We start from the raw sequence: 13,132 nt of genomic DNA on the forward strand, positions 1-13,132 counted from the left end.
TTCCTTGTCCATCCTGTCCCCCATATGTCCATCATAGCCCCCATATGTCCCTTGTCCATCCTGTCCCCCATATGTCCATCCTGGCCCCCATATGTCCCTTGTCCATCCTGTCCCCCATATGTCCATCCTAGCCCCCATATGTCCCTGGTCTGGCCCATATGTTCCTTGTCCATTCTGGCCCCCATATGTCCATCATAGCCCCCATATGTCCCTTGTCCATCCTGGCCTCCATATGTCCATATTGCCCATATATTATATGTATGCCCCTTGTCCTGGTCCCCGCATCATGCTGCACCCACAGTAGAAAAAAAGATTCCCTTACCTGCCTGCGCTCTCACACCGCCCTCCTCTTGCAGATTCGTTGCGCTCATGTTAAAATGGCCACCGACCTAGCAGAGGCCAGCGACTGACGTGAGTGCGCCCCTGACAGGAAACGCATGACAGTGACATCATACGTTGGCGACATCATACACACCATCAGCGATCATCGTGATGTGGCGAGTCAGCTAAAGAACGTTGCGGGAGTTCTCGCCTGCATGTTTAAAGGACCCATGCCCCTAAAAAAATGCAGGCTTTTTTTTACGCTCTCGTCCGCAGCAAGGTCCCCCGGGGGTACCCCACCATGCCAGTCTGACCCTGCACAGCGCCTGTACTCGGTTTGAACAGTCATTCTGTGCTGACAGAGAATGTTTAAAAAAGGAGACAACCCCTTTAAGCGTCCTGATGTGGCAGTATGTTACACAGTCTCCCAGCACAGAACTCTGCAGCAATTCACAGCACATATGGCCAGTATGTAACGCTCCATCCACACTTAGCAAAACAGCAGTGCAGCCCCACATGCCCTCCCTCAGGTCCCTCTGCCATTGGGGCTATGGAGAGTCCGGCGCACACGTGATCAGAGCATTTTATAGGACACGATCTTGTGAGTTGATTCCTGCAGACGCCTGAGCTCCGGTTTCCCTGTACAGTTCTCCATTTTAGAAGCCATAGTTGCGTCTCCTAGTAACGCATGCCTGTCATTCCTCCACTTGACTGCATCAGTACTGCACCGGGTCTGTGCGCAGCCTCCTATCCCCGCGCAGTACGCAGGTGCGGGGCCCGAGGCTCTACCTGCTCACGGATAGCTGCAGAGTCACCGCCTGTGATTGGCCGGAGAGTGGGCACGCCCACAAACACGCCCCCTTTTGGAAGCTCAGCTCTTAGGTCGTGACGTCATTGTTTTTACTAGCGATCCCCGTCTTCTGATTGCTCCTCATATGGCAGTGGGGCGGGGGGACTATACAATAGATGTAATTGGTCAACGTCTAAAGTACGACACACCTACTGGGCGGGGAAAGCAGAGGTCCTTCGCACTGATTGGATAGCTACTTAGAAGGAGGTGGAATTCTGATTTCATCCGGAAGTGCTGCGCTGCTGATGTGGCCAGAGGCGGAGCCGCAAGCAAGGGAGACGCGAAGCCATCAGTGTGATCGGAGCCGTACACGAGCCCCCCGGAGAGAGGAGTAGGGCACACAGTCAGGGTGGTCCGGGGAGAGGTAAAGCTAATGGTGGCCCCGGGCTCTCATCACAGTGTACACCCGTCACTCCACCGCTGCCCCTTCAGTACATGGCACTGCCGCAGCCTGGCACAGTGACACTGGTGGGACCAGGCTATTGCTACCCCCACTGCCTGCTGTATTATTGGGGCTACCCTCAGTGTGTTCCCCGGCGCTGCTGTCTGTGACCTGTAGAATGTGTCCGTCTCCCTGAGGTCCTGCTCACTCCTCGCCCCAGTGTGGGCACTGCCACTGCGTGCCATGTACACTGTGCCCGTGTCCTGAAGCCGGCTCCACACGTGGCACAATGGGGGTCACCTCATCACTGTAAATGGGTAAAATTGCCAAGAGTTTGCTATAAACGGGGAACGTAGCATTTTACCTCTTATCGAAAATCCTCTGGAGTCTGGAGAACCGAGGGATTATTAATTTTATGGTTGCCTGGGTTACTAGACACCATGCAGTCAATCAACAGTGACTAGTCTCCTAGGCAAGTAGTGGAGCGCTTACCAGGTCTGCTCTTTCCAACCAGATCTGTCGCCGCCTCCCCTTGCGCGCCCCTGTCGCCGCCCCCCCTTGCGCCCCTGTGTCGCCGCCCCCCTTGCGCGCCCCTGTGTCGCCGCCCCCCCTTGCGCGCCCCTGTGTCGCTGCCCCCCCTTGGGCCCCTGTGTCGCCGCGCGCCCCTGTGTCGCCGCCCCCCCCTTGCGCGCCCCTGTGTCGCCGCCCCCCCCCTTGCGCGCGCCTGTGTTGCCGTCCCCCCCTTGCGCGCCTCTGTGTCGCCGCCCCCCTGCGCGCCTCTGTGTCTCTGCCCCCCCTTGCGCGCCCCTGTGTCGCCGCCCCCCCTTGCACGCGCCTGTGTCGCCGTCCCCCCCTTGCGCGCGCCTGTGTTGCCGTCCCCCCTGCGCTCCTGTGTCGCCGCAGAGACCAACAGAACTGTTAATCATCAAGAGCGCCTCTCCCGTTGACAAGCTTAAATGTTATCGTTTTTCCAGAGTGACTGTAACCCACAACGCCCTTGTACCCACTGCACGTGGCGCTGCCGTCAGATTGGCACAGATTCCCAGCCTGTTGGTGCTAGAAGCCTAGATAATATTTGTGCCTCCTTTATTCTCCACAATCCTGTCACTCCACCAGATTCCCGCGGCTCGGGCGGGTGTTTGGGGCAAAGACCTACGTTTGCCTTCCAGCTAGTCGGCCGCCCACTGCCCATCATGTCCTCAGAGATCCTCCCTGTGGGGATCCTGCACATTCTAATGACACATAATGGCATACACGATAATTACACACATTTCCGGAATATGACTGAGGGCTTTGATGACCACTTTTTATTATTGTTGATACTTCCTTTTATGAAAAAAAACACATTTACACATCGTTCAAGATGTCAAATTAGTAATAAAAATAAAAATCTGTACAGAAATGTTCTTTGATTGAGATGGAGATGTAATTTCTCAGTGACTAATGGGCCCCCATTGTATTTTAGGCTGGATTCAGCTCGGAATGTTCAGCCGTCTTTCTGGGATCGCCAACACCGTCCTTCATGAGCTTTCCGGTGATGGCGAAGGATCTGACAACGCGACGAGCCCTGTAAGTTATAATGAGAATGGACAGGATGGGAGACCGAAGTGTTAGTAAAATGACTCGCAAACATTGTTAGTCCTCTTGTGTTCTTCTACTCCTCTGTGTACCCCATCAGTTAGCTAGTTGCTAGGGGTTCTAACTGTGGATACCTAAGGTTCTGCAAAGCCTGCACTTGAGGAAAGACTTAGCAAATCAGAAAAACTATACAACATTTCTAGTTGGGAGGTATTTGCTAATATTATTTTTATTATTTCACCTACTGTACTACATATTGGGATAGGATCTTGGAGATGGGAGTACCCCTTAAGGGGAACCTGTCAGCAGGATTGTAACCTACAGGCAGTATCAGGTCGGCACCATTATACTGATTAATGATACCTTGGTTGGTCAAATCCGTCTTGTGGTTGTTGTTTAATCTTTGTTTTCAGTTCAGTTAATGATATCGTGCTCCAGGGCGGCTTGTGGTGCTCTGCTGAGATATTCATAATGCAGACTACTGACAGATCACTGATCCCTCACTGACCCGCCCTCTAATTTGCATAATGAATATCTGTATATACTTAAAAAAAAAACCTTCTGTGGGCAGGTGGCAGAATATCTGTATATACTTAAAAAAAACAAAAAAAAAAAACACTTCTGTGGGCAGGTGGCAGCCTCGCTCAATACAAGTGTGAGTGAGGCCGGACACAGTCTAGTCTAAATGTGGCCAGAAGTATGCAAATTGTATATTTGTGGTCACATGACTGTCCCACTCCCGGTGTAAACACCCGAGAATCCCCACAGCATGAAGAGTGCGTGATGTGAGGATTCGCCAGTCTACAGTTACATAGAGTGAATACAGACTTGTAGCCTAGAGCCGGACAACCCCTTTAATTCTTGGCGGGGTTAGCCAACTGCCAATGTGTATGGGCTTCAAAACTGCCCCCTTCCAGGTGATTTCAGTGATCATAAGTAAGGAGCAGTTGGAATCCAGTCCTCCAATATTAGCTCAGCAGTCTGATCACTTATCTACAGCTAATGCCATATACTAGTTTAATTTCCAAACCTCATTTTTACATTTAGTTAATGGTTGACAGTGACATATTGTGACCTAGAAAATTAGGTGTTGTAAACATTCTGGCAAATGGCCATGTTTTGTATTAACCGGCTTATTTCATCTTTTTCCTACACTTGTTTCTGACCTAGTTGCAATTTTTTTCAATTAAATTGTAAGACATTTACAAAAAGTGAAGCCGTTCTTTGTCACTGCTCCATGCATTGTTTCCCCATATAGCCGAGCAATGTGTACCTGGTTTATAAAACAATAGGAAGCATTGTCCCTGCAGAGTAGATCGCTGATCGCATTAATTAGGGTACCGTCTCACAAAACGATTTACCAACGATCACGACCAGCGATACGACCTGGCCATGATCGTTGGTAAGTCGTTGTGTGGTCGCTGGGGAGCTGTCACACAGACAGCTCTCCAGCGACCAACGATGCCGAGGTCCCCGGGTAACCAGGGTAAACATCGGGTTACTAAGCGCAGGGCCGCGCTTAGTAACCCGATGTTTACCCTGGTTACCGTCGTAAATGTAAAAAAAAAAAAAAACAGTACATACTCACATTCCGGTGTCCGTGAGGTCCCTTGCCGTCTGCTTCCCGCACTGACTGACTGCCGGCCGTAAAGTGAAAGCAGATCACAGCGGTGACGTCACCGCTATGCTCTGCTTTCACTTTACGGCCGGCAGCCAGTCAGTGCGGGAAGCAGACGGCAAGGGACCTGACGGACACCGGAATGTGAGTATGTACTGTTTGTTTTTTTTACATTTACGACGGTAACCAGGGTAAACATCGGGTTACTAAGCGCGGCCCTGCGCTTAGTAACCCGATGTTTACCCTGGTTACAAGCGAACGCATCATTGGATCGGTGTCACACACACCGATCCAACGATGACAGCGGGAGATCCAGCGACGAAAGAAAGTTCCAAACGATCTGCTACGACGTACGATTGTCAGCAGGGTCCCTGATCGCTGCTGCGTGTCAGACACAGCGATATCGTATGGATATCCCTGGAACGTCACGGATCGTGCTGTCGTAGCGATCAAAGTGCCACTGTGAGACGGTACCCTTATTCCTGTTCCACAGCACAATGGCAGCATGGTTTACTTGGTAACATGGCAATAGATAAGGAGACGTAATAAGAAAGTGCATAAGTGCAAATATTAACATCCCTCTGTATTTTAGATGTAGACTGTTAAAGGGGTTGTCCATTTTAAGCAATAGGTTTTATGATAAAAAATAAGTTCCACAAAAATAATGTTCCGGTGCTGAGATAATCTTATAAATGTACCCCTTCTGTGTACTGTGTAATGGCTGTGTCTGACCGTACAGGAACATGGTCTGATCATACCAGAAGAAAGTATACAGGACAGCAGGGGATCACAGCTGATTCTTTTTGTGAAGTAAAAAATTTGCCTGGTTGTAAAACGGCAGTAAAATGTTTTACCTCACAGAAATATGTTCCACATCCAGTTGTGTAAAAAAATATATATATATATATTTCAAGATGTGATGATTAAAATGCACTTTGTTCATGGGACAATCCCTTTAACTGTAGGCAGGGTGTATGCTAAAGCCATTGCCCATGAAGAATTTTCTCAGAAACACTGTTTAAAAACCATCAGGGAAATATTTTACCGCACAGAAAGAATCAGCTGCGATCCAATGACAACTGGGAAATTTCATTTTAAGGTACCTTCACACTAAGCGACTTTGCAGCGAGAACGACAGCGATCCGTGACGTTGCAGCGTCCTGGATAGCGATCTCGTTGTGTTTGACACGCAGCAGCGATCTGGATCCCGCTGTGATATCGCTGGTCGGAGCTAGAAGTCCAGAACTTTATTTCGTCGCTGATCACCCGCTGTCATCGCTAGATCGGCGTGTGTGACGCCGATCCAGCGATGTGTTCACTTGTAACCAGGGTAAACATCGGGTTACTAAGCGCAGGGCCGCGCTTAGGGTATGTGTCCACGTTCAGGAAACGCTGCGTTTTTCCGCAGCGTCAAAAACGCAGCGTCCAGATGTTACAGCATAGTGGAGGGGATTTCATGAAATCCCGACTCCACTATGCGTTAAACGCATGCGTTTTTGCCGCGAAAACGCACATGCGGTGCGTTTTTTCAAAACGCAGCATGTTGCTACAATGAGCAAAACGCAGGCACACCGCAGGTGACCTCAGGTGCAGTTTTGGTCAGGATTTTACTTGCATAAAATCCTGACCAAAGCCTGAAGCAAGCCTGAACGTGGACACATACCCTTAGTAACCCGATATTTACCCTGGTTACCATTGTAAAAGTAAAAAAAAAAAAAAACACTACATAATCACCTTCTGATGTCTGTCACGTCCCCCGGCATCCACAGGGTTACGCGCTGCTGCTCTGAGCTTCCTGCACTGAATGTGTCAGCGACGGCAGTAAAGCAGAGCACAGCGGTGACGTCACCGCTGGGTCATTCCATATCAAGTGATCCAAATATGAATATTTTTTTTACCTGACGTCTTTAGATTTTTTTTTATTTTTTGTTTTTATGAAGTACAACTTTAGTTAATTACAAATTAAAAGTTTAGAATTTTTTTCTTCATCAGTTAATTTTTTACAGATTTTTAAAGTTTTGAAAAAGCGCGGATTTTGGCCTGGTATGGCTTTACATTTTTTATCATATCTCGGGCTAGAATTAAGATATAGAGGTGGGAGAGGCATCATTTTTCTCAGAACGGTACCGGCTTTCATTTGATATGTCACAAGACTATGTTTCTTTATATTTTGTTTTGGAGAAATCAAATTAAATATTTTGATGCGCAATTCTGAAAAAAACGTATGTTTTAAAATTGTGAAAACATGCATGTGTGTTACTTGTGTCCTTGTTTATATTTGTACAGGGATTCAACTTGGGATCTATCACATTTGTATTTTTTTTTTAAGCCTTGAATCATCTGATTTTATGTTTGTGTGAGTTTCTTCCTTTTTTCTTTTCAAATTACAACTGACTGCATTCAACATTTATATGTAACAATAAAGGAACACAAAAAACAAATACCGAAGTGCCAGAATAAATACATCTTAATCATCATAACACAACTTGCTCAGCATTTTCAACCTGAATTCATTGAACAAGCCAAAAGAAAAAAGGTGATCATATCCTCAAGTGTGATTCTCTAAATACAGTCTCATCCTGATTATATGTTAAAAACAAGATTAAAATAACCAATATTTCTACCACCTATTTATACATGGAACAATTTTTTTTCTACTATATCACTAAACATGTCATTTCTGAAGTGTTTAAGAAGAATAGTCCAGCAGTTAAATCCTCGTACTATAAAATATGAACTAATCAAACAATTAATAGTAGATTTTTACACTGGCCTGTTATCATCAATGTGTCCCTTCTAGTGGGTGAAATGTCATCTTGCCCATAAGCGCTCACTAGTAATGGCCGTTTCCTTCTGTGTCAGAGTATGTGCGGCTGTCATGGTGCTCGGCTCCACCTGAGTTATATCTGATTTTTGTTCACTTTTACAATGTCTGATTTTCTTGGATACACAAAGGACGGCGCTGGACGAGACGGTGCAGAAAAGTCACTTATACGTCTTCATTTTCACAATCTTTGGAGAGTCCAGTAGCCGCCAGCGCCGATCATATTCACAGGTCGCATCACCAGTTGTGTCATCCATTGCTGATCTTGTGCCGCCTTCTACCACTTCATGGACGTCACTGTCTTTATTTCCACTACATGTGATGACAGTCCGGTATTGCTGAGTCCCTGTGATGGGTTCTGCTTCCTGTAACCGATATAACAAACTCTCCTCCTCTTCGTAGGCCTGGTTCGTACAATACATGAACTGGATGTTAAGAGTATTTTTCTCCCTCCATTTGAGGAGTTGCCTGGGTGATAAGATTTGGTGTGAATACGGCCTCTGGAGTTGCCGGCCTGTCACCTGCTCTGTAGTCACCGTCTACCCCTGGTCATTCTCAGCCCTAACAAAGCTTCTCCTCTGTCCTCTCCTGCTTCTAATACTCTGTAACATAATAAATAATACCGTAATATCTAGCAATCATGGATTATTTGGTAAATATAGACCTCACACTGTTAGACCACAGGCTGAGCAGATCTGAAATCAAGATTTTTGAACTGACACTGTAATAGTTTTATTTTTTAAAATATGATCCCATCATGATCCCAGCTTGTATTTTGGTACAGATGTGAACAGGAGCATAGCAGGCACATGTGCAGTTTTTGAAATTTTTATATTAAACGTTTTTTTCGGAAATGCGTTTTAAAGTTTTGCGCTTGCGTTCGCATAGGTAAAATATTATCAAAGATACTCTTGTGACATATCTGGTGAAAGCCTGTACAGTTCTGAGTAGAATGGTGTTTATTTTGTTTCTCTATCTCTTTTCTAGCCTGAGTTATGGGGAGAAATGTAAAGGCAGGCAACACCGAAATTCACACTTTTTCCGAACTTTGAAAATCAATAAAAAATAAAAAAAAATCTAGAATTTTTTTTTTCCTCACATTTTGCATTCTCTGACACACTATTACCAAATAACAAAATCTCAAAAGAATTAAAAATATAGTGGTAAAAATCATTGGTTCACTTGACATGGAATGACCCCGCTGTGCTCTGCCGGCGCTGACACATTCAGTAACCCGATGTTTACCCTGGTTACCCGGGTGCTGCAGGGGGACTTCGGCATCGTTGAAGACCGTTTCAACGATGCCGAAGTCGTTCCCCTGATCGTTGGTCGCTGGAGAGAGCTGTCTGTGTGACAGCTCCCCAGCGACCTAAACAGCGACGCTGCAGCGATCGGCTTGTTGTCTATATCGCTGCAGCGTCGCTGAGTGTGACAGTACCTTTAGTCCAAGATCTATTGTTAAAATATACTTTGTTCACAGGAAAACCCCTTTAAGGTCTGTTTACATGGACCGACCATCTTTTCAATCTGACTGCTGATCAGTACACTTGTACTGTTTACACAGGCAGATAAAAGCAAACGATGCGCTAGTGCATGTAGGCTGCCATTGTTCTTGACCCTGCGCTCCCTGTTTACACAGGATGATGCTCCATCATTTCACCTGATGAACAAACGTTTTGCTTGTTGATCGCTAGCCTGTTTACACAGTAAGATATTGTGAAACAAGGGTTTTTAACAGCTATTGTTCACAATTATCTTGCAGTGTAAAGGCCCCGTCTCACACAGCGACGCTGCAGCGATACAGACAACGATGCTGATCGCTGCAGCGTCGCTGTGTGGTCGCTGGGGAGCTGTCACACAGACAGCTCTCTCCAGCGACCAACGATCAGGGGAACGACTTCGGCATCGTTGAAACTGTCTTCAACGATGCCGAAGTCCCCCTGCAGCACCCGGGTAACCAGGGTAAACATCGGGTTACTAAGCGCAGGGCCGCGCTTAGTAACCCGATGTTTACCCTGGTTACCAGCGTAAATGTAAAAAAAAAAAAACACTACATACTCACCATCTGATGTCCGTCAGGTCCCTTGCCGTCTGCTTCCTGCTCTGACTGAGCCGCCGTACAGTGAGAGCAGAGCGCAGCGGTGATGTCACTGCTGTGCTCTCACTTTACGGCGGCACTCAGAGCAGGAAGCAGACGGCAAGGGACCTGACGGACATCAGATGGTGAGTATGTACTGTTTGTTTGTTTTTTTTACATTTACGCTGGTAACCAGGGTAAACATCGGGTTACTAAGCGCGGCCCTGCGCTTAGTAACCCGATGTTTACCCTGGTTACCAGTGAAGACATCGCTGGATCAGTGTCACACACACCGATTCAGCGATGTCAGCGGGACCTCAACGACCAAAAAAAGGTCCAGGCCATTCTGACACGACCAGCGATCTCGCAGCAGGGGCCTGATCGCTGGTACGTGTCACACATAGCGAGATCGCTACTGAGGTCGCTGTTGCGTCACAAAACTTGTGACTCAGCAGCGATCTCGCTAGCGATCTCGCTATGTGAGACGGGGCCTTAAATGCCTCTCTACAGATCCTATGCAATTTAGGCTACTTTCACACTTGCATCTTATGGCGTACGTCGCAATGCGTCGTTTTGGAGAAAAAACGCATCCTGCAAAGTTGCATGCCGGATGCGTTTTTTCTCCATAGACTTGCATTAGCGACGCATTGCAACGGATTGCCACACGTCACATCCGTCGTGCAACAGATGCGCCGTGTTTTGGTGGACCGTTGGCACAAAAAATGTTCCATGTAACGTTTTTTTGTGCGTCGCATCCGCCATTTTGACCGCGCATGTGTGGCCGAAACTCCGCCCCCTCCTCCCCAGAACTCACAATGGGGCAGCGGATGCACTGAAAAACAGCATCCGTTGCCCACGTCTTGCAGTTATTTCACAGCGTCCGTCGGTACGTCGGCCCGACGCATTGCGACGGGCCCATACCGACGGAAGTGTGAAAGAAGCCTTAGACGACGTAAATTCACTGTGGCTCCTGCTGGATGATAAATTTGGTGCACTTTTAGACGCTTGTAGAATTGTACACAACCTATTGGTTGGTTTAGTTTACACCAATATCTTGTGCCAGAATTTTGGCTTAATTTTCATTCGAGGAGTTAGAAGTGCAGCCATTTTTTATTTGGCTATGCCAACTTGCTGGTGAGGCAGAAATGATATCTAAAACGCGTGATAACTTTGGATTGATGGAGGTCTAAGATCTGCACTATTCCCGAAAAATGGGCTCTGAAATTCCTTGACAAGTGGGCCTCCATATGACATGTATTCTTACAGGAATGGTAGATATCCGAGCGTTGTACCTTATTTTGACGGGGAATTTCAGAGCTGCTACTTGTCACCTCTACTGGGAGATGATGACTTTACATTTTGGAGAGGAGAAATGGTTGAAATACTGCAGTTGGACTTGTGATCAATCCTGATCCTGAGTGGACCTTGGGAATAGAGTCTTGACTTGTCCATTGTAAGTGTGTTCTTCTGTGTTCAGGACCCTGGACCAGACTCTGGACCTGCGGAGGACATGTCAGAGGACCAGATTGAAAGATTGGCTCATTACGAACAGCTGGTGGTGCAGCTGAAAGACTTGATCCAGCAGAAGGATGTGGAGATACAGCACAAAGATGAAGAGCTTCAGAAGAAGGAAAGTCAGATCAAGGTACAGACCTGTGTGAGGTGACTGCTATCTCTTCACAACAAAGGTCCTTTTTCTTCTAGTGTTTGTAGAGTGAAAGGGAACCTGTCAGCAGATTTTGCCGATATAAGATACGGCCATCACCTTTCAGGGCTTATATACATCATTCTATAATGCTGTAGATAAGCCCCCGGTCCGACCTTAAAGATAAGAATAATAAGTTTCATTATACTCACCCGGGGGGTGGTCCGGTCCAATGGGTGTCGCAGGTCCTGGTCCGGTGCCTCCCATCTTCTTGTGATGCCGCCCTTTTACTTCTTCATTGCTCCCCGACATCGCGCTCTTGTGCAGGCGTACTTATCTGTCCTGCTGAGGGCAGAGCAAAGTACTGCAGTGCGTAGGATAACGATACGCTCCTGTAATATTACTGGGTCTATGCTGCCTGGTGTAAAGCTGTGCAGATCAGTGCATTGTTGGCCCATGTTCAGTTCTTTTTTTCCCCCCTCTCATATCTTTCTCTTTCTCTCGTATCCTTCTTGCATTGTTTGCATATCCTGGAGCACATTGTTTTCTACATAGACCCTTGTCTTCAGATTTGGCGGGACAAACTGACCGTGCCCTGCTGTGTGTTCAGCACTCTACATTAATTCCACACCAGTTATTGTTGTATACTACTATTTTTTTTTTCTTTTTTTTACATTACACAGTATATTAAAGGGAATCTGTCAGGTAATTTTTTGTGTAAGTATACTAATAATATCCTGAAATAGGGTATGGGCAGCTGTTTGAGGATATGCAACTTTTATTTCTGTACGTGGCCCCCGCTGTTTTACTGTAAGCCCCGGACAATTTTATAATCTCGCAGCGGCAAGTCAAGTGTATGTAAATGTGAAATGAATATTCAGCCCTTCCCCCGGCCATAATCCTGCCCACCCCTCCCGGCCGGTGTCAATGATTCAGTCAGACTGCTAAGTTACTCGCCCAAGGATCGCACCGCAATGCTCGGACTGGCCCTCTGCTCTCTTGACCTGAGACTGTCAGCTGCACAGAAATACATGTCACGCTGGCTCAGGTCAGGAGAGCAGACGGCCAGTCCAAGCATTGCGGTGCGATCCTCGGGCGAGTAACTCAGCTGTCTGACTGCATCAGTGACGCCTGCATAGAGGTGGGCGGGATTATCGGTGGGTGAAGGGGTGAATAAAGGGCTATCCAAGCCTTATTTCAGGATACTCTTGGTGTACTACACAAAAATGACCAGACAGACCCCTTTTAACACCCCCCTGACATTCACCATATGTTTCTACAGATCGGCTGGCCAGGAGCGCTGCTGACTGTGCTATGTGCATGGTACTGGTGAGCCCGCACATCTACCTCCTGTATCCAGCTGGGATCAGGGGTGGCTCTGGCTCCTCCCAGCTGATTAACACCTTAGATGCTGGATCATCCAAACTACTAGGCAGACTGATAGTTTTCCTCCTGTTATGCCATTGGCAGGCCTGCAATGTGGTCACGGGAAGCCACTGTGTTTCCATGGCAGCTGGTGCCTAGTGAAGGTATGCCAAATCTGAAAAAACTTGGCACTCTAGATGAATAATTATCATATGCAAAAGGTTTATTGATGTGCATCCATAAAGGCAAGTCGAACGTTTTCGGTCCACATCCGGACCTTCATCAGAACAGATATAAGAGATATGGTGCAGGGAGAAACTTTAATCCTGTCTCTATAAATTCCAATATTGGTAGGGTAGCCTGGATGCAGCAAGAAGTCCTGTCCACGTAGGCGCACGTGTGATGCGACCGGAGTCGCTGGGTAAATGGCACTTCCCAACCCTCCCTTCGCAAAAAAAAAAGGAAAAAACAT

The 13,132-nt window shown here is 47.2% G+C and overlaps 1 protein-coding gene across 2 annotated transcripts in view; it reads left to right on the forward strand.

The window, feature by feature from the left end:
• Positions 1 to 1,388: 1,388 nt before the first annotated feature.
• Positions 1,389 to 13,132, forward strand: part of GOLGB1 (golgin B1) — a 54,590-nt gene continuing 42,846 nt past the window's right edge. For both annotated transcript variants that reach the window (XM_077264284.1, XM_077264285.1), the window contains exons 1-3: positions 1,389 to 1,535; positions 3,019 to 3,122; positions 11,128 to 11,295. In XM_077264284.1, the coding sequence (XP_077120399.1) occupies positions 3,036 to 3,122; positions 11,128 to 11,295 (255 nt within the window). In that variant the 5' untranslated portion in view covers positions 1,389 to 1,535; positions 3,019 to 3,035. The remainder of the gene's footprint in view (positions 1,536 to 3,018; positions 3,123 to 11,127; positions 11,296 to 13,132) is intronic.

Source organism: Ranitomeya variabilis, chromosome 5, assembly GCF_051348905.1.
Source record: "Ranitomeya variabilis isolate aRanVar5 chromosome 5, aRanVar5.hap1, whole genome shotgun sequence".
NCBI classification, from domain to species: Eukaryota; Metazoa; Chordata; class Amphibia; order Anura; family Dendrobatidae; genus Ranitomeya; species Ranitomeya variabilis.